The sequence below is a fragment of the Melospiza melodia genome, chromosome 5 (genome assembly GCF_035770615.1).
Source record: "Melospiza melodia melodia isolate bMelMel2 chromosome 5, bMelMel2.pri, whole genome shotgun sequence".
Classification (NCBI taxonomy): domain Eukaryota; kingdom Metazoa; phylum Chordata; class Aves; order Passeriformes; family Passerellidae; genus Melospiza; species Melospiza melodia.
In genome coordinates, this window is record NC_086198.1 from 91236724 (window position 1) to 91263863 (window position 27140).

At 64.4% G+C, this 27140-nt stretch overlaps 2 protein-coding genes across 2 annotated transcripts; one reads left to right on the top strand and one right to left on the bottom strand.

Moving 5' to 3' along the window:
- Positions 1-4149: 4149 nt before the first annotated feature.
- Positions 4150-15727, top strand: WDR54 (WD repeat domain 54). The gene is made up of 10 exons (XM_063158112.1): positions 4150-4169; positions 9492-9744; positions 11191-11253; positions 11381-11447; positions 12588-12644; positions 12716-12843; positions 13515-13615; positions 13695-13857; positions 15190-15264; positions 15350-15727. The coding sequence occupies exons 1-10, from the start codon at positions 4150-4152 to the stop codon at positions 15479-15481; spliced, it is 1059 nt and encodes a 352-aa protein (XP_063014182.1). The 3' UTR covers positions 15482-15727.
- A 1919-nt stretch (positions 15728-17646) lies between these two features.
- LOC134418867 (rho-related BTB domain-containing protein 2-like) lies at positions 17647-23901 on the bottom strand. The gene is made up of 9 exons (XM_063157836.1): positions 23665-23901; positions 23260-23363; positions 21783-21968; positions 20642-21438; positions 19703-19821; positions 19314-19464; positions 19037-19125; positions 18842-18947; positions 17647-18666 (listed from the first exon to the last, which is right to left on the bottom strand). The coding sequence occupies exons 1-9, from the start codon at positions 23854-23856 to the stop codon at positions 18497-18499; spliced, it is 1914 nt and encodes a 637-aa protein (XP_063013906.1). The 5' UTR covers positions 23857-23901; the 3' UTR covers positions 17647-18496.
- Positions 23902-27140: the final 3239 nt, after the last annotated feature.

Sequence of the window (27140 nt, forward strand, 5' to 3'; positions counted from 1 at the left end):
GGCCGGGAGCGGGGTGGCGCTGGGGACAGAGGTCACAGCGGGACCTTTGCCCGGCAGGTGGCACGGCACGGCACGGCACGGGTCCCTCTGCTCCGGGAGAGAGCCGAGAGGGGACAGCAGAGTGGCTGGAGCAGGCAGGAGGGTGAGACACGTGTCCCCCGTGCCACCCCACTGTCCCCAGGGCCACCCTGTCAGGAAATTACACCTCATTTATTCCTTTTAACAACCTGTGGTGCTGTAAAAACACCTGGGCTTTGTTTTCCTCCACCAACAGTTTCTGCCAGGCTGGACCCGACACGTTCCTACGGTGCTGAGTAACACGGGAGGAACGTTCCTCTGTCGTGTTGAGTAACGCAGGAGGAATTGTACCAGCGCAAAAAATGTGCTGGTACATCACTAATAGGATGGGTGATTTGGGGGTTCCCTGTTTTGTAGGGCCGCCAGAATGAACCCTCGATGAGCGCTCAATTAAGTGGTGAACGCCCTCTGGCGCTAATTAGGTACTGAAAGCCACGCCCACATAATTATCTCTGCTAATGAGGAGCCGAAATCCGCGCCTGAGACTTCACCTGGTGCCGAAAGAAACAGCAAACCCGGGGGGGGGGCGTGGCACCTCATGCTAATGAGTTGAAACCACGCCCACTAATATGCTAATGAGGGTCTCTATGGATGCCACTCGGGGGACAGGTAAAGCTCCCCGTGTCACACCGCTGTCCTCGGTGCCACCTCAGTGTCCCCGGTGCCACCTCAGCGTCCCCAGGGCTGTTGGCCCGCGCCGCCTCGGACTCTCTGCACCCCCGGGGCGGCTGCAGGAGGGGCGATGTCCCCCGATGTCCCCTTCGGGCAGTGCGGGGACACTCCAGGGCTGGAGCAGGTCCCTGTGGGGTGGGGACAATCCCAGCGAGGGACCCCGAGCTCCCGGGAATGCAGAGGAGGCTCCGGGCACCCTCTGCCCGCCCCGTCGCCGTTCCCCAGGACGGGATGTCGCCGGCCAAAGCCATACGTGTCACCGTGTCACATCGCCCATTTGGGGACAAAGGGGCTGCGGGGACTCGCCAAGTGCGGGTGGCACCGTGAGCTCCGCAAAACTCATTTTAGTGGATTTTTTATTTACTTCTGAGAAAAAGACCCCCGATCTCCGGGAGGGTCCCCCGAGGCCGCAGCCTGTTCCAGCCACTGCACCGGCGACACCCGGGGTGACACGGACCCCCCCAGAGCGGGACCGGGCGCCGGGAGGAGCGGCCCCGGGAGCCGCTCCGTTTCCAGCGGGCTGTCCTGCCACTCCTCCGCCTCTCTGTACTCCGAGAGCCGGCACTCCGGGTAGGGCAGGATGGGCTTCAGGTCCTTCTCCGCCCTCCTCAGCGCCTCGTCCCCCTGCTCGTCCCCGGCGTGCCCCGCCAGAGCCGGCCCGCGGCGCTCGCAGTGTCCCCAGCGCACGGTGACACCGGGGGCCAGGCGCACCGAGGCCAGCCAGGGGTCGCAGAGCTGCGGCTCGGCCCTGGCGGCGCGGGCCGTGCCCGGGATCACCTGCACGAGGGATCCCGGCACCGGTAACCGGCTCCGGGACGCTCCCAAGCGCGGCCGCTCGGCCTCGGTGCTCACGTCCAGCACCTTGACCTCGGGCAGCACCCAGCGGGAGGCGCCGCGCCGGGCACCGAGCCGGGGCACGCCGGGGCTGCGGGAGGGGCGCCGCGGGGGGACGGACGCCGCGCTGGAGCGGGAGGATGATGATGGTGGTGGCGGGGCTGCCTCTTGCTCGCGGGGCTCCGGTGCTGCCGGTGCTGCGGGTTCAGGGGGAGCGGCCGGCGGCGGAACCGGGGGAGGGGGCGCGACTGGACGGGGAACCGGGGGTGGCGGCGCGACCGGCGGGGCCGCCCGGGGCTGCGGGGGCCGGCAGGGTTGGCGGCGCCTCCCGGGGGACCGGGAGCGGCGGCGGCCGCGCTCGCGGGGCTGCGGAGCCCTGGGCGGCTTCGGGCGGGGCGGCGGTCGCGGACCGGGAGGCTGAACGGGAGCGGCGGCGGAGCGGGACTGGAACGGCGGGCAGAGGGACCCGGTGTGGGTGCGCGGTCATCCCGGTGTGGGTGACACCGCTGGGGCTCAGCCCGAGGGGTCTCGGAGAGGGGGAATCGGGGCACGTCTCACCTGGCCCGGGGACAGAGGGACACCCACGGCGGTGTCGCGACCGACGGGACCTTTGGCTGCCACCGGGAGAGCCCCGGACGGGACCGGACCGCGGGGCCGAGGGGAATCCACGGCGGGAGCAGCACCGGGAGCCTCACCGGGACCCACGGGCGGACTTTGAGCCTCGTCTGCCTCGGAGAGCTCCCCGGACGAGAGCTGGACAGAGGGGACAGACGGGACAGAGGGGACGGGTGCGGTGACACCGCCATCCCGCGGCCCGGGCGGCCTCCGGGGCTCGGGGGCCCTCTCACCTCTTCCGAGGCCGGAGACGCCTCGGCGACGGCGACAACGCCCGGTGTCCACGAGTCCCAAACACCGGCCGGGGGCTCCGCGTCCTCCTTCCAGGCCCCGTCCCGCTCGGGCTCCGGGTCCCCCTCGGGCTCGGGGACTTTGTCATCGCGCACCAGGAAGCGCCACTCGGCCACGAACAGGATGGCATCCCGCGCCCGCGCCACCGCGAACGGCACCCGCTGGGCACGGGGACATGGCGCTGAGAGCCCGCCCGCGGCCCCGGCCCCCCGAAACCCCCGAATCACGGCGGGGAGGGGTCCCTCACCTGCCGGGCCACGGCCGCCAGCGCCACCTCGGCCAGGACGCGCTGCAGGAGCTCGTCCAGGAGCGGCTCCACGTCCAGCGGCTCCGGCGGCTCCGGGGACGGGCTGGGCTGCGGCGAGGGGCGGCCCGAGCCCCGCGGGGAGCCCCGCCGGGACGGCCGCGCCCGGGGCTTGTCCTGCTTCGATCGGGCCCCGGCGCCGCGGGATTTCCCCTTCTGTGCGGGGACAGAGGCACCGAGAGATCCTGTGTGTCCCGGGAGCGGCCCGGTGTGTCCCAGTACGGACCGGTGTGTCCCGGGAGCGGCCCGGTGTGTCCCAGTGCGGCCCGGTGTGTCCCAGTATGGACCGGTGTGTGCCAGTGCGGCCCGGTGTGCCCCGGGAGCGGCCCGGTGTGTCCCAGTACGGCCCGGTGTGCCCCGGGAGCGGCCCGGTGTGCCCCAGTGTGGACCGGGGTGTCCCAGTATGGACCGGTGTGTCCCAGTACGGCCCGGTGTGTCCCAGTGCGGCCCGGTGTGCCCCGGGAGCGGCCCGGTGTGTCCCAGTATGGACCAGTACACTGTCATGCAGCCCAGTGCACCCCAGTACGGACCGGTGTGTCCCAGTATGGACCGGTGTGCCCCAGTATGGACCGGTGTGCCCCAGTATGGACTGGTGTGTCCCAGTATGGACTGGTGTGTCCCAGTATGGATCAGTGCACTGCCACACAGCCCAGCAGGGCCCCTCAGCTCATCCCAGTACATCCCAGTATAGCTCAATACATCCCAGCCCACCTCAGCACGGCTTCCCAGTACATCCCAGCTCATCCCAGTACATCCCAGTTCCCCCAGTCCCTCCCAGTCCCTCCCAGTCCCTCCCAGTTCCCCCAGTCCCTCCCAGTCCCTCCCAGTTCCCCCAGTCCCTCCCAGTCCCTCCCAGTTCCCCCAGTCCCTCCCAGTCCCTGCCAGTCCATCCCAGTCCATCCCAGTCCCTCCCAGTTCCCCCAGTCCCTCCCAGTCCCTCCCAGTTCCCCCAGTCCCTCCCAGTCCCTCCCAGTCCCTCCCAGTCCCTCCCAGTCCATCCCAGTCCATCCCAGTCCATCCCAGTTCCCCCCAGTCCCTCCCAGTCCCTCCCAGTTCCCCCAGTCCCTCCCAGTCCCTCCCAGTCCCTCCCAGTTCCCCCAGTCCATCCCAGTCCATCCCAGTCCCTCCCAGTCCATCCCAGTTCCCCCAGTCCCTCCCAGTCCCTCCCAGTCCATCCCAGTTCCCCCAGTCCCTCCCAGTCCCTCCCAGTCCATCCCAGTCCCTCCCAGTTCCCCCAGTCCATCCCAGTCCCACCTCCGCCATCTCCGCCCCTTTGGCGTCCTGGGCTCCACGGCAACGCGACGTAATCACCGTGCGCCGGTTGCCTTTACGTCATCACGCCGCGACGCGTCTCCATGGCGGCGGCAAGCACCGGGTGAGCGAGGCGGGGGGGGGCGGGAACGGCGGGGAACCGGGGGGGACTGAGGGGAAACCGGGAGGAAACCGGGAGGGAACCGGGGGGGACTGAGGGGAAACCGAGAGGGAACCGGGGGCACTGAAGGGGAACGGGAGGGACTGAGGGGAACCGGGGACATTGAGGGGAACGGGGGGCGCTAGAGGGGAACCGGGGGGCACTGAGGGGAAACCGGCGGGAACCGGGGAGCACTGAGGGGGAACGGGAGGGGACCGGGGGGGGCGCTGACATTGAGGGGAACAGGGAGAACCGGGGGGCACTGAGGGGGGGCAGGGGCACTGAGGGGATCGGGGGTCGCTGAGAGGAACCGGGGGAGAAACCAGGGGCACTGAGGGGGGACGGGGGACATTGAGGGGGAACGGGGGGCACTGAGGGGAACGGGGAGAACCGGGGGCACTGAAGGGGCACTGAGGGGAACCGGGGGCACTGAAGGGGAACGGGGAGAACCGAGGGGCACTGAGGGGATCGGGGGGCGCTGAGAGGAACCGGGGGAGAAACCAGGGGCACTGAGGGGGGACGGGGGGGGGCCTGAGGGGAACCGGGGACATTGAGGGGGAACGGGGGGCACTGAGGGGACCGGAGGGAGAACCGGGGGGCACTGAGGGGAACCGGGGGCGGAACGAGCAGGGCGGGGGGCTCGGGGAGGGCTCGGGGAGGGCTCGGGGGGTCCGTGAGGTGGGGCTGGGCTGGGGTCCCTGGCACAGGAGATCGGGCCGGGGGTTGTGGGGGGCGCTGGGAAGGGAGAGGAGTGGATCTGCCCCCAGAGTCCTGGATCTGCCCCTCTCCTCCCCTTGATCTGCCCCCTGCCCCCTGGATCTGCCCCTTGCCCCCTGGATCTGCCCTCAAACCCCTGGATCTGCCCCCCCTCCCCTGGATCTACCCCCAGACCCTGGAGCTCCACAGACCCCCTGGGAGCTGTCCCCCACTCTCCTGGATCTACCCCCAGCCCCCTGGATCTTCCCCCTGCTCCTCTGGACCTACCCCCAACCCCCCTAGATATACCCCCAGCCCCCCTGGATTTGCCCCTCTCTCCCCTTGATCTGCCCCTCCCCTGCCCTGAACCTACCCCCAGCCCCCCCCGGAGCTCCCCGCACCCCCCTGGATCTGCCCCCAGCCCCCCCAGATCTGCCCCTCCCCATCTGGACCCATCCCCAGCCCCACACCGGCCCCTCCTGAATCCTCCCCGTTCCCTCCCCAGCCCTCAGATCCGCCCCACACCCCCCTGGCGGTGCCCCCGGTGCCCCCCGGTGCCCCTCGGTGCCCGTTTGTGAAGGTCCGCCCGAAAGGAACGGGTGACGAATGATTTTTGGGTGCAAAAATAACCAACACAAGGCACAGGGGGTTTTGCAGTAACAAATCAACAAGGTGCAATTTATTGATTATAACCACAGCTAAATATGCGTTTGGTGAAGGGATCCGGGGAAGAGAAGGGTAGGACAAGGAGAAAAAAGGGAGGAAAGGAGGTCAGGGAATGGAGTGTAGCTACCAAAACGTGACGTCTTCGGGGTCCCACCGCTGAAACTCGCTGGCACACGTCTTGGGGAGATCTCCAAGGGCAGTCAGACCGAACCCCAATATTTATACTGTTCTCGGTTGGGGGAAGGGTGGCTGAAATTAGGTTTCCATGGAGGGGAGAAGAATAGGAACAGGAGGAGGGGGTGAGACAGTTCCATTGTTTTCATGGCCGAATGCTCACAGGTAAGGAGCTTGCCAGGGGGGTGCCATGGGGGTGCCAAAGGGGTGCCAGAGGGGTTCTTGGTTCCTTGATGAGGGGATTCTCATCTCGGTTGGTCCATCACGGTGGTTGAAGACAGGCAAGAGAGGTCTTCTCATGGAGCAGGGGGGAGCCACCGCAGAGCTCAGTCCAGCCAGGTCAGGAGTTTGGAAGAAAGTCCAGTTCAATTGTCCAGGAAAGGGCAGCATGCCCCCTTCGAGTGTTCTGCAGACACCACCTGTGAACACACTAGAGAAGCAGGAGACTTCCTTTCCTGTTGCTTTCTGATGCAAGGCCAGGCGACCTGGTTCTGAGGAAATGGCACTCGGGCCAAGAACACACACAGACACCAGTATGGTGGACAGTTCAAGACTTTTATTGTCTTGTCTTGTCGGGTTTTATACTGGGAAAGTGTCGCTTTTTGATGTAAGGCGAGGTGACTTGGTTCTGAGGAAACGGCACGGCGACTTAAATTCTTTAGGGTTACTCGGGCTAAGAACACACGCAGACACCAGTATGGTGGACGGTTCAAGACTTTTATTGTCTTGTCTCGTCGGGTTTTATACTGGGAAAGTTTTTTCTCTACGTCAGGGGGGCTTACCTTACTGTAATTGGTTAGTAAGGACTCGAAGGTTACTAATGTTAGGGGGGACTGCATTCTTGGGTGATCCTGTATCACTAAGCATTAGGGGGAGAGGAATCGTGCTGCTTTCCGTGACATCGCCAGATTTTCCGAGCGCCTGACCCTATCTACTACAGGAAAGTTTTTTCTCTGTGTCAGGGGGTCTTACCTTACTGTAATTGGTTAGTAAGGAGTCGAAAGTTACTAATGTTAGGGGGGACTACATTCTTGGGTGATCCTTTACCATGGGGCGTTAGGGGGAGAGGAATTCTACTGCTTTCCGTGGCATCGTGAGATTTTCCGAGCACCTGACCCTATCTACTACAGGAAAGTTTTTTCTCTGTGTCAGGGGGTCTTACCTTACTGTAATTGGTTAGTAAGGAGTCAAAAGTTACTAATGTTAGGGGGGACTGCATTCTTGGGTGATCCTTTATCACGGGGCGTTAGGGGGAGAGGAATCCTGCTGCTTTCCGTGACATCGCCAGATTTTCTGAGCGCCTGACCCTATCTACTACAGGAAAGTTTTTTCTCTGTGTCAGGGGGTCTTACCTTACTGTAATTGGTTAGTAAGGACTCGAAGGTTACTAATGTTAGGGGGGACTACATTCTTGAGTGATCCTTTGTCACTGGGCGTTAAGGGGAGAGGAATTCCACTGCTTTCCGTGACATCGTGAGATTTTCCGAGTGCCTGACCCTATCTACTACAGGAAAGTTTCTTCTCTACGTCAGGGGGTCTTACTTTACCTTAATTGGTTAGTAAGGAGTCGAAAGTTACTAATGTTAGGGGGGACTACATTCTTGAGTGATCCTTTGTCACTGGGCGTTAAGGGGAGAGGAATTCCACTGCTTTCCGTGACATCGTGAGATTTTCCGAGCGCCTGACCCTATCTACTACAGGAAAGTTTCTTCTCTACGTCAGGGGGTCTTACTTTACCTTAATTGGTTAGTAAGGAGTCGAAAGTTACTAATGTTAGGGGGGACTACATTCTTGAGTGATCCTTTGTCACTGGGCGTTAAGGGGAGAGGAATTCCACTGCTTTCCGTGACATCGTGAGATTTTCCGAGCGCCTGACCCTATCTACTACAGGAAAGTTTCTTCTCTACGTCAGGGGGTCTTACTTTACCTTAATTGGTTAGTAAGGAGTTGAAAGTTACTAATGTTAGGCGGGACTACATTTTTGGGTGATCCCTTATCACTGGGCGTTAGGGGGAGAGGAATCCTGCTGCTTTCTGTGACTTCGCACATTTTCCGAGCGCCCAACCCTATCTACTACAGGAAAGTTTTTTCTCTGCGTCAGGGGGTCTCACCTTACTGTAATTGGTTAGTAAGGACTCGAAAGTCACTAATGTTAGGGGGCACAACATTCTTGGGTGATCTTTTATCACTAGGCGTTAGGGGGAGAGGAATCCTACTGCTGGGGAGAGGAATTCTACTGCTTTCCGTGACATCGCGACATTTTCCGAGCGCCTGACCCTATCTACTACAGGAAAGTTTTTTCTCTACGTCAGGGGGTCTTACCTTACTGTAATTGGTTAGTAAGGACTCGAAGGTTACTAATGTTAGGGGGGACAACATCCTTGGGTGATCCTTTACCACGGGGCGTTAGGGGGAGAGGAATCCTGCTGCTTTCCGTGACATCGCCAGATTTTCCGAGTGCCCAACCCTATCTACTACAGGAAAGTTTTTTCTCTACGTCAGGGGGTCTTACTTTACTGTAATTGGTTAGTAAGGAGTCGAAGGTTACTAATGTTAGGGGGGACTACATTCTTGGGTGATCCTTTACCACGGGGCGTTAGGGGGAGAGGAATTCTACTGCTTTCCGTGGCATCGTGAGATTTTCCGAGCACCTGACCCTATCTACTACAGGAAAGTTTTTTCTCTACGTCAGGGGGTCTTACTTTACTGTAATTGGTTAGTAAGGAGTAGAAGGTTACTAATGTTAGGGGGGACTGCATTCTTGGGTGATCCCTTATCACTAGGTGTTAGGGGGAGAGGAATTCTACTGCTGGGGAGAGGAATTCTACTGCTTTCCGTGACATCGCGACATTTTCCGAGCGCCTGACCCTATCTACTACAGGAAAGTTTTTTCTCTGCGTCAGGGGGTCTTACCTTACTGTAATTGGTTAGTAAGGAGTCGAAGGTTACTAATGTTAGGGGGGACTGCATTCTTGGGTGATCCTTTATCACTGGGCGTTAGGAGGAGAGGAATCCTGCTGCTTTCCGTGACATCGCCAGATTTTCCGAGTGCCCGTACCTATCTACTACACTTTCCCAACCGGCTCAGCAGCTTTAACCCTTCGGCAGTTATTGGAAAAAAGGCTCCCAATATTACCAGTTAGATTGTGCCTGGGCCAGTCTGACCCTTGCTGCTGGGCCAAAGGCAGCAACTGCGGTGTGTCACCCCAGAGATACCTTGGCTTGCTGGTGGTTGCAGCTGGGCACTGAACGAGTCCAGGCTTGTTAGGAACCCCGTTTACCTCAGGAGGAATGGCTTCAGGCGATGGTGAAGAGAAAAAGGAGAGGATTCTGCTGGAGGGTTTAATGTCCAGAGGTTCATTCCATGGTTACAGAGGTCTGAACGTCAGCAACTGCTCCAACAGAACTCGGCCGCATGCTCTGATCACCTTTTAAGCTCAGGGACAGGGGGAGGGGAGGTACAGGTGAGCCACCAACCAGGTGAGAGGGGCAGGGTCTCAGGGGAAGATGACACCCAGACAGGCCAATGACCCCTGGGCCTGAGTGGCATCCTTTGAACTTGACCAACCACACGACGCCTTGCTGGAATGTTCAGCCTGATTGACAGGACTCACTCAGCATGGGGGCAAGGGGGAAGGGAGAGAGGCACAGGCACACCTGGGGGGATGACCTGGAAGGCCAAAATGGGACATTACAGCACACCACAACAGGCAGTCTTTTCTCGTGACAATTGTGAGGCAAAACATGAAGGATTTTCAGATGGACTTGTACCCCGTGCCCGCTGTGTGCCCGCAGGCCGTACCGGCGGGAGCGCAGCCTGGCACTGCGCAGCAGCAGCTCTGCCCTCTACAACAACCTGGCCGTGCTGTGCCCGCCCGGCCGCGGCCCCGCCTTCGGCGCCGTGCACGGCTCCAGCCTCAGCCTGCTGGGCACCGAGGGGCACCCGCGGCAGCTGCAGGCGCGGGGAGGGGGCTCTGCCCTCAGCACCCCCCTGCTGACACAGGTGAGGCACGGGGACAGCCTGGGCTGGGTGCTGATGGCAGCGGGCAGGGGGTGGCACCCGGGCCTGGCACCGCCTGGCACTGGGGAGGGGGCGTGGCACAGCCCTGGCACCCCCTGGCATTGAGGAGGGGTCGTGTCACAGCCGGGGGGAGGTCGTGTCATGGCCCTGGCACCTCCCTGGCACTGAGTGGGGGTCGTGTCACAGCCGTGGCACTGAAATGGGGGTGGGTGGGGGTCGTGTCACAGCCCTGGCACCTCCTGGCACTGGGTTGGGGTCATGCTACAGCCCTGGCATCTCCTGGCATTGGATGGGGGTTGTGTCACAGCCCTGGCACCCCCTGGCACCTTCCTGGCACTGGGTTGGGGCCGTGGCACAGCCCTGGCACTGAGGAGGGGTCGTGTCACAGCCCTGGCACCCCCTGGCATTGAGGAGGGGCCATGTCACAGCCCTGGCACTGGGTGGGGGCCGTGTCACAGCCCTGGCACTGGTTTGGGGTGTGGGGGGTTCAGGATCCTGGGGGGCTCCGAGTGTGGGCAGGGGAGGGGAAGGAGCCCCCTGAGGGGTCTGGGGAGATTTGGGGGGTCCTTGAGGGCACAGGGGGGCACCAAACACACCTGGGGGAGGGGATGGCACCCCGGGAGAGGGGCTGGGGGCTCCAGGAGGAGACTGGGGGGGCTCCTGTTCCAGGAGAAGGGGTTTGGGGGGCTCCAGGAGGAGACTGGGGGGGTTCCTGTTTCGGGAGGGGTTTGGGGGACTCCAGGAGGAGATTTGGGGGCTCCTGATCCAGGGGCAGGAATTTGGGGTTCTCCTGGAGGAGCATTTGAGAGGTTTCAGGCCGGGATTTTGGGGGTGCTCCGGGGGAAGACCCCCAGGAGGTGGGGTTGGGTAGGGATGTTTTGGGGGTGCTGCCCCATGAGGGGACGGGGGGTCCCTCAGTGTCCTCAGGAGGGAACAGGGGGGTCCCTCAGTGTCCCCATGAGGGAACAGGGGGTCCCTCAGTGTCCCCAGGAGGGGACAGGGGGGTCCCTCAGTGTCCCCAGGAGGGGACAGGGGGTCCCTCAGTGTCCCCATGAGGGAACACGGGGGTCCCTCAGTGTCCCCAGGAGGGGACAAGGGGGTCCCTTAGTGTCCTCAGGAGGGGACAGGGGGTCCCTCAGTGTCCTCAGGAGATCCCTCAGTGTCCCTAGAGAGGACAGGGGGTCCCTCAGTGTTCCAGGAGGGGACAGGGGGGTCTGTCAATGTCCCCATGAGGGGACAGCACCATCCCTCAGTGTCCCCAGGAGGGGACAGCACCATCCCTCAGTGTCCCCAGAGGGGACAGGGGGTCCCTCAGTGTCCCCAGAAGGGACAGGGGGTCCCTCAGTGTCCCCATGAGGGAACAGGGGGTCCCTCAGTGTCCCCAGAGGGGACAGGGGGTCCCTCAGTGTCCCCTCTGTGTCCCCACAGGCCGCATGGTGCGAGCTGCCATCGCGGGTGCTGCTGGTGCTCACGTCCCAGCGCGGGGTGCAGGTGAGGCCTGGGGGTGCTGGGGGGTCCTGGGGGGCATTGAGGGGCACTGGGGGGCATTGAGGGGCACTGGGGGGTCCTGGGTGTCCCCCTGTCCCCCCAGAGTGTCCCAGCTGTCCCTCCATGGCAGATGTACGACGCTGATGGCTCCACCATGGTGTTCTGGCACGCCCTGGATGTCCCAGAGCTCCCAGCAGGTGAATCCCCCCGAGCCCCCAGCCCTGGCCAGGCCACCTCTGACCCTGTCCCCAAGTGCCACCTGCCCAGGGCTGGGAGTCCCCCAGGGATGGCACTGCAGCCCTGCCAGGGTGGGAATTCCAGCCCTTCCTAGGAGGGAATTTTGCCAATGTCCAACCTAAACCTCCCCTGGCACAGCTTGGGGCTGTTCCCTCTCATCCTGTCCCTGTTCCCTGTGTCCCCTCCTGGCAGGAGTTGTGCAGAGCCACAAGGCCCCCATTTGTCCAACCCTTCTGTCAAACCCTAAAACTTTTCTCCAAATCCATTTCCCACAGGCCCTGATCCCCCTTTGCTCCAGGCTGAGCCCCTTCCCCACCTCCTGCACACCAACGCCTCAAAATCTTCTTGTGACAGAGCCAAAAATGTGCCAGGACTGGGGTGTGACCCCCAATTCCTGTCCCACAGTGACACAAACCTGTTCCCACCCCAATCCCTGTCCCAGGATGACACAAACCTGTTCCCATCCCCAATTCCTGTCCCAAACCTGTCCCAGGGTGACACAAACCTGTTCCCTTCCCAATTCCTGTCCCAAACCTGTCCCAGGGTGACACAAACCTGTTCCCTTCCCAATTCCTGTCCCACAGTGACACAAACCTGTTCCCATCCCAATTCCTGTCCCAAACCTGTCCCAGGGTGACACAAACCTGTTCCCTTCCCAATTCCTGTCCCACAGTGACACAAACCTGTTCCCATCCCAATTCCTGTCCCAAACCTGTCCCAGGGTGACACAAACCTGTTTCCTGCCCCAATCCCTGTCCCAAACCTGTTCCCATCCCCAATTCCTGTCCCAAACCTGTTCCCTTCCCCAATTCCTGTCCCAGGGTGACACAAACCTGTTCCCATCCCAATTCCTGTCCCAAACCTGTCCCTGGGTGACACAAACCTGTTCCCATCCCCAATCCCTGTCCCAGGGTGACACAAACCTGTTCCCTTCCCCAGTCCCTCTCCCACAGTGACACAAACCCGTTCCCTGCCCCAATCCCTGTCCCACAGTGACACAAACCTGTTCCCTGCCCCAATCCCTGTCCCACAGTGACACAAACCTGTTCCCTGCCCAATCCCTGTCCCACAGTGACACAAACCTTTCCTTTCCCTTCCAGCACATTCCGTGTTTGCCCGAGGCATCGCCGCTGCCGGCGGCCGCTTCGTCTGCGTGGGTGAGCCCAGGTGTGGGCAGGGGGGTGGCCCTGGGCTGGCCCAGCCCCTGCTGACCCCCCTGAGCCCACAGGGACATCCTTTGGGGCCGTGCTGGTGTTTGACATCCCCCCTAAAGGGACCAACGTGACGCTGAGCGAGGTCCTGGAGCAGCACCGGGATCCCATCACCGACATGGCGGCCGAGCAGGGCCAGGCCCCGGTATGGGGGGACAGGGGGACCCTAAATCTCATCAGGGACATCTTCCACTGTCCCAGGTGGCTCCAAGCTGGCCTTGGACACTTCCAGGGATCCAGGGGCAGCCACACCCTCACAGGGAAGGATTTCTTCCCTAAATCCCACCCAAATCTCCCCTTCTCCTGTGGGAAGCCATTCCCTGTGTCCTGTCACCCCATCCTTTGTCCCAAATTCCTCCCATCTCTCCTGCAGCCTCCTGGAAGCTCCCAGGGCAGGTCCCTGCAGACTCCCCAAGCACTTTCCTCCCACTCAGCACTTTCCCTGATGAGTCACTGAACTTTCCTTGCTCTGGGATCCCCAAGGAATTCATCCCCCAGCTGCCATTCCCGAGCTGCAGTGTCACCATGGGGACACGGAGCTCTTGTGTCACCTCCCACTGCCACCCCGGGCTTTGCTCCCAGGCTTCCCAGGGCTGCACTGGGGCATTCCCAGGGCCGGGAATCCTCACAGAGGGAGGGAGGGGTGCCCTGATCCTTCCTCAGAATCCACCCTGGCCTGGCAGCCTGGGCAGGGCCGGGCGAGTTCCAGCCCATCAGCTCTTCAGGAGCTGTCCCAGCTTGTCCTGGTGCCCGTGGGACAGTGCCATCCCCAAGCGGGGACACCGCCCGGTGTCCCTGAGCCACCTGTCCCCACAGGACGGCGCGGGGGACCTGGTGACAGCCGATGACTCGGGGACGCTGTGCCTGTGGAGCAGCGGGGAGGAGTTCGCGCTGCTGGGGAAGATCCCGGGCTCCGGGTGAGCGCCGGGGGTGCCGCGGGGTGTCGGACACGGGGCGGGGACAGCCCTGCGGTGGTGACACCGGCCCCGTGTGCAGCTGCACGTGCTCCTCGGTGGCGCTGTGGAACGGGATCGTGGCCGCGGGCTACGGGAACGGGCAGATCCGGCTGTGGGAGGCGGGCTCGGGGCGGATCCGCGCCCAGCTCAGCGCGCACGCCCGCTGGATCTACGCCATCGACCTGGCACCGCTCACCGGCAAGGTACGGGGGGACGGGCACAGCTGGGGGCACAGCTGGGGGCACCCAAAGCATCCCGTGCTGGCATCCTGCCCAATATCCCAGCCTGCATCCCACACCGACATCCACCTGGTATTCCAACCTGAAATCCCAACCTGACATCCCACCTTGAATTCCATCCTGAAATCCCAACCTGGCATTCCAACCTGAAATCTTAACTTGGCATTCCAACCTAAAATCTTAACTTGGCATTCCAACCTGAAATCCCAACCTTTCATCCCACCTTGAATTCCATCCTGAAATCCCAACCTGGCATTCCAACCTGAAATCTTAACTTGGCATTCCAAGCTGAAATCTCAACCTGAAATTCCAACCTGAAATCCCAACCTGGCATTCCAAGCTAAAATAGTAACCTGGCATTCCAACCTGAAATTCCAATCAGGCATCCCACTTTGAATTCCATCCTGAAATCCCAACCTGAAATTCCTACCTGAAATCCTAACCTGGCATCCCACCCTGACATCCCACCTGGCATTCCAACCTGAAATCCCAACCTTTCATCCCACCTTGAATTCCAGTCTGAAATCCCAACCTGCATCCCACCCCAACATCCACCTGGCATTCCAACCTGACATCTCAGCCTGGCATTCCAACCTGCCTTCCAACCTAAAATTCCAACCTGGTATCCCATCCTGAAATCCCAACCTGGCATTCCATTCTGAAATCCCAACCTGGCATCCCATCCCATCCCATGTCCCATTTGGCATTCCAACCTGAAATCCCAACCTGAAATCCCAGCCTGGCATCCCACTTTGAATTCCAACATGGCATCCCATCCCATCCCATCCCATCCCATGTCCCATTTGGCATTTCAACCTGAAATCCCAAGCCTGGCATCCCACTTTGAATTCCAACCTAAATCCCAACCTGGCATTCCAACCTGAAATCCCATCCCAACATGCCAACTGGCATTCCAACCAGAAATCCCAGTTTGGAATTCCATCCTGAAATCCCAACCTGACCTCCCACCTGCCATTCCAACCTGAAATTCCAACCTGGCATCCCAGGTGGATTCCTGTCCCAGAGTGACAAGAATTCCAACCTGACATCCCAACCTGGCATCCCAGGTGGATTCCTGTCCCAGAGTGACAAGAATTCCAACCTGACATCCCAGCCTGGCATCCCAGGTGGATTCCTGTCCCAGAGTGACAAGAATTCCAACCTGACATCTCAACCTGGCATCTCACTCCGCATCCCACCTGGCATCCCAACCTCAAATCCCACCCCAGTGTCCCACCCTGCCAGTGGCGCTGCCACCTCCGTGGTGTCCCCACTGTCCCCCTGCTCCCCTGGCAGCTGCTCTCGGGTGCAGAGGATTCCTTTGTCCACGTCTGGAAGCTCAGCAGGGACCCGGACACCGATGACATCGAGGTCAGTCCGGGCTTGGGACAGGGCCAGGGGACAGGGATGTGGCCCTTGGAGCTGTGGCCATCCTCGGGATCCGCTCCCCCCGCAGGTGCAGCACTGCCACGCCGAGTGTGTGACGGACACTCAGGTGTGCGGCGCCCGCTTCTGTGACCCTGCTGGGGACACCTTCGCTGTCACCGGCTACGACCTGAGCGAGATCCTGTGCTACGGCCCCGCCTGAGCCGGGACAATCCACCGGGAATGCCGGGACAATCCACCGGGAATGCCGGGACAATCCACCGTGGGTGAGGGCTGAGCACAGACCCCCCCTGCAGCCCCGGCCGGGATCCCCCCCGTGCCCCCCGAAACTCTCCCGAGGGCCGGGAGCGGCTCCCGCAGCCCCGAGGGGATCCTCGCATGGCTCCCACCGGCCCCGGGACCCTCCCGTGGCTCCCACCGGCCCCGGGACCCTCCCGTGGCTCCCACCGGCCCCGAGGGGATCCTCGCACGGCTCCCACCGGCCCCGGGATCCTCGCATGGCTCCCACCGGCCCCGGGATCCTCGCACGGCTCCCGCCGGCCCCAGGATCCTCCTGTAGCTCCCACCGGCCCCGAGATCTTCCTGTGGCTCCCACCGGCCCCGAGGGGATCCTCGCATGGCTCCCACCGGCCCCGAGGGGATCCTCGCATGGCTCCCACCGGCCCCGAGGGGATCCTCGCATGGCTCCCACCGGCCCCGGGACCCTCGCATGGCTCCCACCGGCCCCGGGATCCTCCTGTGGCTCCCACCGGCCCCGGGACCCTCGCATGGCTCCCACCGGCCCCGGGATCCTCGCATGGCTCCCACCGGCCCCGGGACCTTCCTGTGGCTCCCAGCGGCCCCGGGACCCTCCCGTGGCTCCCGCCCTTCCCGGAGGGCGGCGTGGCTGGGAACGGAGCCGGCTCAGACGGGAGGATCCCGGCAAACCTGTGCTACCTGCTGCTCCTGCCCCCAGAGCCCAGCCCGGTGTGCGGCATCTGCCGGGCACAGCTCCTGGGGAGGGCACAAAATGGGGGACACAACCCATGGCGACACGGGGGACATGGGGCATCCTGCATCCCAACCCCCCCAGGATCCCAAAGCCCCGTGGGATGCCGCGGTCCCATGGCAGCTGGCCAGATGTTTGCGATGTTTCCAGCTGTGCTGCGGGGCTGGAAAGAGCAGCAGCAGCTGCAGCGGGACCCCAGGGACAGCCCCAGGTCCCCCCCCGATGTCCCCGAGCCCCCCAGGGGAGCTGAGGTGACCCCGGGCTCTGCTCACAGGGAGGGGGAAATGGGGGGCTCAGGCCCTGAGCTGGGGGAACCCCCCAACCCCTCCCCACCCCTCCTGTCGGGGGGTCTCCCCCACCCATAAATGACCCCCCCACCCTTTATGTCCCACTCGTGTCCCCCTAATGTGTGGGACAGGTCCCCCCATTTCTGTTCTCCCCACAATAAATCCACCCCAGTGAACCCCCCCCGTGTCACTCCTTCCTGGGGGGCCCAGCAGGGTTTGGGGGGGCCCACCAGAATTTGGGGGGCTCAGCAGGGTTGGGGGAACCCAGCAGGTTTTGGGGGGCTCAGCAGATTTGGGGGGGCTAAGCAGAGATTGGGGGCTCAGCAGGGTTTGGGGGGCTCAGCAGGGTTTGGGGGTCCCAGCAGAGTTTCGGGGGGCTCAGCAGGGTTTGGGGAGGGCTCAGCAGGGTTTGGGGGGGCCAGCAGGGATTGGGGGAACCCAGCAGGGTTTAGGGAGCCCAGCAGGGTTTGTGGGGCCCAGCAGGGTTTGGGGGAGCTCAGCAGGGTTTGGGGGAACCCAGCAGGGTTTGGGGGTGCCAGCAGGGTTTGGGGGGCCCAGCAGGGTTTGGGGGGGCTCAGCAGGGTTTGGGGTGCCCAGCAGGGTTTGGGGGGCCCAGCAGGGTTTGGGGGGCTGAGCAGGGTTTGGGGGGCCCAGCAGGGTTTGGGGTGCCCAGCAGGGTTTGGGGGGCCCAGCAGGGTTTGGGGGGGCCCAGCAGGGTTTGGGGGGGCTCAGCAGGGTTTGGGGGGGCCCAGCAGGGTTTGGGGGTGCCCAGCAGAGTCCGGCTCCGTTACAAAAAGCTTTATTAAAGGTTAAAACAGCCGCTGCTGAGGTGGGGGGGCCCCGCTCCGGGCCGGGTGGGACCCCGAGGCCGGGGGGGGGGGGGGCCCCGCTGTGCTCCTGGGGTAAAAAAGTGTAAAAATCGTAAAAGGGTTGTGCAGTTCAGCCGGGGGGAGGGGACAGCGACAATGCCACACCCCCGCGACAGGGACAATGATCCTCCCCCGTCCAAGGCACAGAGATGAGCCGGGGGCTCTGCAGCCACACAAGCACCCAGGGACCCCTCCCCGCGCCCACCCACCCACCCACCCACCCGCCCTGCTCACAGCTTGGACCCCCCCGTGAAGACGGGGGGAAAATACAGCACCAGAGAGCCCTACGGGGGTGGGGACCCCCCAGAAATGAAAGGGGGAGCGGCAGAGCCCCCGCTGCCCGCGCACCCCCAGCCCCAAACACTGCTCGGTCAGAGGTAGCACCAGCCATGGGGAGGGGGCCCTGCCGGGGGAGGGGGCTCAGCACGGCCCCCCCAACCCTCACCGGGGAAAGGCACGGTGGCACCGGGGGGCTGCGAGCCGGCAGAGCCTGTAAACAGCCGGGGACGGGGGGGTAAACAAGCCCTTGGGGACCCCCGCCCCGGCCAAGCCCCCTGGTCAGTGCTCTGGGGGGGGGGGGGGGGTCCCAGGGCTGAGAGCCACAGCCCGGGGTGGGGGGGTCCTGGGCCAACCCCTCTGTTCAGTGTGGGGTCCCTGGGGCTGAGGGTGGGGGTCCTGAGCCCCTCAGCCCAGCACAGGGACCCCCAGCCCTTCATGGGAGCCCAGGGCCCTCAGCACAGGGACCCCCAGCCCAGCACAGGGACCCCTGGCCCTGCATGGGAGCCCCCCAGCCCTTTATAAAAGCCCCAGGCCCAAGCCCCTCACTCCACACAGGGACCCCCAGCCCAGCTGAGCCCCCCAAGTCAAGTGTGGGGGTCTCAGGACCTGACCCCCCAGCCCATCCAAGCCCCCCAGCCCCGAGCCCCCCACTCACCACAGGGACCCCCAGCCCAGCTGAGCCCCCTCACCCTGCACGGGGAGCCCGGGGCCGAACCCCCTGCTCAGCCCAGGGGCTGCCAGCCCTGCCGAGCCCCCCAGCCCCACACGGGGGTGCCCTCCCCGAGCCCCCCCGCTCAGGACACGGGCGGTGAGGGTCTCCAGAAGCACCACTTGCTGCGGGGGTGCTGCTTGCGCTGCAGCTGCTCCTCGCGCTCCCGCTCCTTCTTGGAGCGCAGGTACAGATCCTCCTCCTTCAGGTACCACACCGGCGGCCAGCGGTGCCGCTCGAAGTGAGCCTGGTTCTCTGCGGGGACACCGTGGGGCTCAGGGCACGGCTGGGGACCCCCTGCCCTCCCCGTGGTGCCCCCCATCCATCCATCCATCCATCATCCTTCCATCCATCCATCCATCCATCATCCATCCTTCCATCCATCCATCCATCCATCCATCCATCCATCCATCCATCCATCCATCCATACCTGGGGACATGAACTTCATCTCGCGGGGGAAGCGGCGGCACACGCGGTTGTAGTTGGTGCAGATGTAGTGCAGGCACCACGCCGCCAGCTGCCGGGCGTTGTGGAACTGGGGAGGGATTTGGGGGGGTCACCGCGTCACTTGGGAATCTCTGTGTCCCCCCTCGGGGGTCTCCGTGCCCCCCAGCCCCCCCATACCTGCGTCATCTCCAGGTAGATGATGACCTGCTCGTCGATCTCCACGCGCTGCATGAAGGCTCGCAGCAGCTCGTCCACGGCGTATTGCTCTGGGAAAAGGGGGGAAATGGGGGTTCAGGGGGGGTCACACAGCGGGGACGGGCCCCCCCCCGGGCCCCCCCGCGCTTACATAAGGACAGCGAGCGACACACGGGGACGATCGATGATCGATCCGTCCCCGCGGCGGCAGCGGGGCGCTGGTGACGTCAGGGACCGGGGGATACCGGGGGGGGCTCACCGGTGAGCGCCTGCAGCCGCGGCAGGCACAGCCGGTCCGTGAGGATCAGCAGCTCCATGGCGTCCAGGTCGGGCGTGGGGGTGAAGACCCCGGTGTAGAGGAAGTCGAGGACGGCGCGGAGGCAGGCGCAGTTGGTGCCAGGCAGGGACACCTGTGGGATTGGGGGCAGCTCAGAGACACCCCCAAAGGGGGCTGGGGGAAAGGGGGACCCTCCTGGCAGTGCCTGAGCTGGCACAGCACCCCCAGCCCTGGAATAGCCCCCACATCCCAGCACAGTAGGAAGAAGTAGGATACGCGTGTCCCTGAGCCAGGGGCTCTGAGCAGCCCCCTGAGCCCAACCCAAATGCCCCCCCTGCCCCCCGGAGCCACAGGTGCCCCCCGGTGCCCACCTCGCTGGCGTAGCTCTCGCGGAAGCCCCCCCGGAACATGGCCCTCATCCAGTCACAGCCGGCGATGAGCAGCGGCTTGTGCGCCGGCACCGCGCCGTCATCCACCAGGAACACCACGTCTGGGGACAGGGACAGCTCAGGGGGGACACAGCCACCCCCCAGATAGCCCTTGTGCCCCCCAGCCCAGGGACAGCCACCCCTGGGACACGGCAGACCAGGGACAGCCACCCCTGAGACATTACAGATCAGGGACAGCCACCCCTGGGACATTACAGATCAGGGACAGCCACCCCTGGGACACGGCAGACCAGGGACGGCCACTCACTGACCGCCACTGTCAAGGTGTCAAGAACCCCTTGGACACCACTTCCATGGGGACACCACTGCCTTGGGGACAACCATCCCTTGGACACCCCTTCCTTGGGGACAGCCACCCCTCAGACACCACTGCCTTGGGGACAAGAAACTCCTTGACACCCCTTTCATGAGGACACCACTGCTTTGGGGACAAAAATCTCTTGGACATCCCTTCCATGGGGACACCACTGCCTTGGGGACAAGAATCCCTTGGACATCCCTTCCATGGGGACACCCCTTCCATGGGGACACCACTGCCTTGGGGACAAGAATCCCTTGGGCACCTTTCCATGGGGACACCACTGCCTTGGGGACAAGCACCCCTTGGACACACCTTCCACAGGGACACCACTGCCCTGGGGACAAGCACCCCTTGGCCACCACCCAGAACTGTCACTCCGCCCCAGCAGCACCTCCATGACTGACCAGGGCAGGACCCCAGACTCCAAAGACCTCAGAGGTGGAAGGGTCTCAGGCTGACCATATCCCCGTGACCCCACTGTCACCACGAGAAGGTGACACCATCTCGGAGGTGACGGCGGTGACCCTCCTGTCCCCACACGCCCCACCCCACCCCTATACCTGCAAAGACCCCCTTGGCCAGGCACTCCTTGACGCGGTTGGCGCGGCGCACGTGGAAGGCCTTGGTGATCTCCTGGTTCATGAAGCTCTCCTGGTTGAGCTCGTTGGCCACCATCATGCGCAGGTCGAACACCTCCAGCAGCTCAGCCACGGCCCCCACCTGCCTCAGGTCCCCGTGGGGCCTCTCCAGCTCGCCCGTGTACAGATACTCCAGCACGGCGCGCAGCGGCTCTGGCCGCACGCCCCGGTCCATGGCCACCACCGCCATGCGCCGCTCCCGCCCCGCCACCGGGTCGGCCACCGCCTCCCAGCGCAGGCTCAGGAAGCCGCGGCCCCACGAGGACAGGTCACGGCCGTCCCCGTCCCCCTGGCCGGGCGGCTCCTCCAGCGTGAAGAGGTCGTAGAAGCGGGAGCAGGCGGTGGCCAGGTAGACGCGGTGGGCGAAGACGCGGTGGCCGCCCTGCAGCTGGAAGACGACGTCGGCGCAGAGCGGGGCCTGGAACAGCGCGGCCGGGCCCCCCCCCAGCCCCGGGGGGGCGTCGGGCACCTGGATGAGGGGCGGGGGGGGCTTGGGGGGCAGGAAGGGCGCCTGCAGCAGCGGCCGCTGCATCTTGCGCAGGTGGGACTTCCAGAACTGCAGGTGGCGGCGGGACACGAGCGCGGCGCGGATGGCGTTGTCGAACACGTCCTTGACGCCGAACTGGGCCACCACGCTGGTCTCGTAGTAGGGCACCCCCAGCTCCTGGGCCACCTCGTGGCCCCGCTCCGGTGGCAGGATGTCCGAGGGCTTGATGGGCCTGGGGGGGCACGGACAGGGCGGGGGCTGAGGGGGTGCCCAGGGCAGCCCCTGCTCGTTCCGAGGGTGCTGGGAGGTCTCATGGCCATGCCCAGGGGGTGCTGGGAGGGCGGCCCCTCATTGTGGGGGTGCCAGGGGGGCCTCCCAAGCCAGGAGTGCTGAGCAGGGCACGGATTCCACCCCACAAGTGCTGACCCACAGGGGGACCCCATCCTGTGGGGAGGTGACACACCCTAACACGGTGGTGACAAAACTGGGGGTACCCATAGCGGCACAGGGAGGGGTCCCCACTCGATGGCGACACTCTGAGGTGTCCCTGTCCCCGTGGGGCGCTCTGGGGCTCACTTGGCCAGCGGCCGGCGCGCGCGGTTGACGGCGTCCAGGTCGGCGTAGCGCAGGTCCAGCTGGCAGCCCACCAGCACGATGGGGGTGCGCGGGCAGAAGTGCTTGATCTCGGGGTACCACATGCTCTTCACGTGCCGCAGCGAGTTGGGGTTCGCCAGCGAGAAGCAGAGCACCACCACGTCCGACCTGCGCGGCGGGGAAGGGCAGCGCTGTCCCGGTGCCACGCGGCGTCCCCAAACGCGTCCCCAAACACACCCAGATCAGGCGGCACTCGGGTGGCAGCCCCGCCTCGGGTCATTGTCCCCAGCCTGGGACCCCCCCAGGACCCCCTGAGAGCCCCCCAGCCACGGGAACCCCACAGATCCCCGCGGCCACACCAACTCCATGGCCTCTGGGAGCCCCCTGACAGCGACAGGGGACAGGAGGGACCCCACGGGACCTGGCTTTGAGTCACCACTGCCACGGGCTGCCCCAGCTCGGGTGGGCACCGTGGTGGTCCTGAGCCGGGGGGGGTCCCACGGGGGGTGTTTGGGTGGGTGCCAGCCCCAGCACCGGGGACATTCCACGCCCGCTGTCCCCAATCCCGCCCCGCGCCCACTGTGGGGCGGCCACTGCCATGCCAGGGAGTGAGAGGTGCCAGGGGACCTGGGGGGGTGCCAGGGGACATGAAGGGGTGCCGGGGGACATGAAGGGGTGCCAGGGGACATGAAGGGGTGCCGGGGGACATGGGGGGGCTGTGTCAGGACACACAGTGGGTGCCAGTACCCCCAAGTCCCCGCAGCAGCCGCGTGGCCCCGGGCCCGGGTTGTTTTTAGTCCGAGCCGGGACGGGACGTGACCGGGAGGCGCCGCTGGAGCCGGGCCCGTGTCCCAGACCAAGATAGCCGCCACCGGCCCCCCCGGGGCCCTCCGCCAGCCCCGGGGCCACCGCGAGCGGCGGGGACAGGGCCCCCCCAGCGCCGCCGTGCCGCGGGGAGATTAGCGGAGCCGCGGGGCTGGCGCGGGGCGGCCGCGATAAGAGAGCCCGGACGTGCCAGCGGCCACGGGCACCGGCTGCTTACAACCGGGGGACACCGGAGATCTGGGGGGGCCCCTCGTGCTGCCAGCCCAGCGCCCCCACAAAGGATTCCCGCAGCACAAGAGCCCCTCTGGAGCCGCCCTCCACGCACAGCTCCGGAGGGTCCCTGCTCGGGGCGGGGGGTTCGGGGGGGCAGTGTTGGGGTCGCGGTGGCCCCAAAGGTGTCCCCAAAGCGGGGGGATGGGGTTTGGGGTGCCAGAGCTGCTCCCCGGGCGCTGGCAGGAGCCCAAGGGGCTGCTTTGGCTCCGGGCATCCCGGGATGGGCAGGGCTTGCGCTCGGGGGCTGGGCTGCCGGTGACAGCAGCCGGGCTGCCGGTGACCGGAGCCGGGGTGCCGGTGGGGGTCTCGGGGTGTCGGTGGCGGGAGGGGGTGGGGTTCCGGCGGCGGGTCGCGGTCCCACCTGCCATAGGCGAAGCGCCGGTCCTTATGGTGGTCCCCAAAGGTGTCCCAGAGGCGCAGGGAGACGCTGACCTCGTCCACCACATCCCGGGAGCGCTCCAGCACCTGTCGGAACCGGGAATGGCACCGGGAACGGCACCGGGAACGGCACCGGGAACGGCACCATCACCCACCGCCCTGCCCGGAACCATGAGGGACCACCCCGCTGTGCCCCCGCTGCCCCCTCCCGGTTCCCCGCTCGGTGTCCCTCGCGGTACCGGCTGCTCCCCGGTGCTCGGTACCCCCTGTTGCTCCCCCCCCGCCCCCCTGCCCCGCCGTGCCCGGCGATGCCCGGTGTCCCCGGTAACGCCCCTCCCGCCGTTCCCCCGCTCGCTCGGTGCCCGGCGGTGCCCGGCGGTGCCCTCACCTCCTGGCAGACGCGGTACTGGTCGATGGCCCACACGGTGGGCACGTGTGTGGCCAGCAGCCGGTACTGGCTCAGCGTGGCGTTGCAGGCGCGGGCGCAGATCAGCCGCGTCTTGCCCACGGCGTTGTCGCCAACCACGACGCACTTGATGGTCTCGACGTTGGGCCGCTCGTAATCCACGTCGGGGTCCATGGGGGCGCGGGGGGCCCCGGGCAGCGGAGCGGCCCCGCTCAGCGCCCCCCGCCCGGCCCCGGCCCCGGCCCCGGCCCGTTACCGACCCCCGCCCCGCCCGCCCCGCCCCACCCCGCCTGGCAGCCAATCAGCGCGCGCCGCCGCGGCACGCCCCGCCCCGCCTCGCCCCGCCCCGCCAATCCCGCGCGGCGCCGCCCGCCTGGCCACGCCCCCCGCGGCCCCGCCCCGCGCGCGGACAAAGGAGCGCCGCCAGGGGGCGCCGCAACGCCACGTGACGGGTCAGCCCCCGGGGCCACGCCCACACCCGCGAGAGAGGCCACGCCCACTGGGCGGGGTCATGGGTACGCCCCCGTGAGAGACCACGCCCACAAAGGCGGGGGGCGGGGTCGCGACAGCGGCGACAGCCGCGATAGCAGCGACAGCAGCGACAGCAGCGATAGCAGGGGCACCTGTGACAGCAGCGGCATCAGTGACAACACTGACACCGGTGACAGCAGCGGGACACACCAGTGAAACCGGTGACTGCAGTAACCCCAGTGACACCAGTTAAACCAGTGACACCAGTACAACCGGCGCTACCGGTTACACCAGCCGAAGCAGTGACGTCACTGACAGCAGTGACACCGGTGACAATAGCGGGACACACAAGGGAAGCCGGTGACAGCAGTAACCCCAGTGACACCAGTTAAACCAGTGACACCAGTTAAACCAGCAATACCGGTTACACCAGCCGAAGCAGTGACAGCAATGACAGCAGTGACAGCAGTGGCAGCAGTGACACCAGGGACACCAGGGACACACCAGTAAAACCGGTGACAGCGGTAATGCCAGTGGCACCAGTCAAACCAGTGACACCAGTTAAACCAGCAATACCGGTTACACCAGTCTAAGCGGTGACGTCACTGATAGCAATGACAGCAGTGACAGGACTGACAGCACTGACACCGGTGACAGTAGCGGGACACACCAGTGAAACCGGTGACAGCGGCAGCCCCAGTGACACCAGTTAAACCAGTGACACCAGTACAACCAGCACTACCGGTTACACCAGCCGAAGCAGTGACGTCACTGACAGCCGTGACAGCAATGACAGCAGTGACACCAGTGGTGCCAGCAAAACCAGCAAAACCAGTGACACCAGTAAGAGTGACACCAGTAGAAAGTAACACCGATGACACCAGCAACACCAGTGACACCAGTAATGCCAGTCACACCAGTGACACCCGTGACGCCAGTAATGCCAGTGCCAGCAGTGACCCCCAGTGACAGGGGGTGACACGGCTCGCCGCACTGGGCTGGGCGTGTCCCCGGGCCCACGATCCCATTTTCCAGCATTTTTCTCCTCCCCGGGGATTTGGGATTTTCCAGCCGCGGTGCCCAAATAAGGGAACGGGGAGAGGCTTTGGGACAGCAGCCCTGTGGGGCCGGGCCGGGCCAGACTCTGGGCTGGGAATGTCCCCAAGACGCCCCTGCCACCCCCTTCATGGTCGAGGGGGACCCGGGGACTCCCCCAGCCCCAAAATCCCATTTCCTGGCGTAAAAAGGGAATGGGGGAGAGGCTACAGGGGGGACAGTTTGGGGACCCTGGTGGTGGGATGGGATCCTGGCACTGCAGCCACATTCCAGCGCTGGAGCCGGGCACACGGCCCAGCCTGGGCCCCTGGGACCTGCCCCACGTCCTGCTGTGACATCCGTGTCCTGCTGTGGGATCCTGGGACCTCCACTGGCGTTCCAGAGTGGGATCCTGGAGCCTGCGTCCATGTCCTGAAATGGGAATCTGGCACAGCACCCTCATCCTGCTGCAGCACCCTCATCCCAGTACGGCACCTTCACCCCAGTACGGGACCCCCATCCTGGTATGGGAACCTCATCCCGGTACAGGGGCCCTCATACAGGGACCGTCATCCCAGTACAGGACCCTCTACCCCAGTACAGGGATCCTCACCTGGTATAGGGACCCCCATACTGATACGGGACCCTTATCCCAGTGTGGGACCTTCATCCCAGTACAGGATCCTCATCCCTGTACAGGATCCTCATCCCAGTACAGGACCCTCACCCTGGTACAGGGCCCTCATCCCAGTATGGAACCCCCATCCCTGTACAGGATCCTAATCCCGGTGCAGGGACTCTCATACAGGGACCCCCATCCCGGTACAGAGACCCCCATTCTGGTACAGGATCCCCATACAGGGACCCCCATCCCAGTACAGGGACCCCCATCCCAGTACATCACCCTCATCCCAGTACAGGGAACCTCATACAAGGACGCTCATCCCAGTATGGGACCCCCATCCCAGTACAGGATCCTAATCCCAGTGCAGGGACTCTCATACAGGGCCCCCCATCACAGTAAAGGACCCCCATACAGGGACCCCCATTCTGGTACAGGATCCCCATACAGGGACCCCCATCCCAGTACAGGATCCTCATCCCAGTATACAGGGACCCCCATCCCAGTACAGGACCCCCATCCCAGTACAGGATCCTCATCCCAGTATACAGGGACCCCCATGCCAGTACAGGATCCTCATCCCAGTATACGGGCACCCTCATACAGGGCCCCCCATCACAGTAAAGCACCCCCATTCTGGTACAGGACCCCCATACAGGGACCCCCATCCCAGTACAGGGACTCTCATCCCAGTATGGGACCCTCATCCAAGGACAGGACCCAGGCCTGGTACAGGACCCCCATCCTGCTACAGGACCCCCATCCCAGTACAGGGACCCTCATCCCAGTACAGGGACCCTCATCCCAGTACAGGGACCCCCATTCTGATATGGGACCCTCATCCTGGTATAGGGACCCCCATACTGATACGGGACCCCCATCCCAGTACAGGGACCCTCATACAGGGAACCCCATCCCGGTATGGGACCCTCATCCCAGTACAGGACCCAGGCCCGGTACAGGGACCCCCATACTGATATGGGACCCCCATCCCAGTACAGGACCCGCATACAGGGACCCCCATCCCGGTATGGGACCCCCATCCCAGTACAGGACCCTCATACAGGGACCCCCATCCTGGTACGGGACCCCCATCCCGGTTTGGGACCCTCATCCCAGTACAGGGCCCCCATCCTGGCACAGGACCCTCACCCTGGTACCGAGACCCTCATCCCGCTACGGGACCCTCATCCCGGTACCGGACCCCTGTCCCGGTACAAGATCCCCATCCCAGTTCGGGACCCTCATCCCGGTACCGGACCCCTGTCCCGGTACAAGATCCCCATCCCAGTTCGGGACCCTCATCCCGGTACCGGACCCCGTCCCAGTG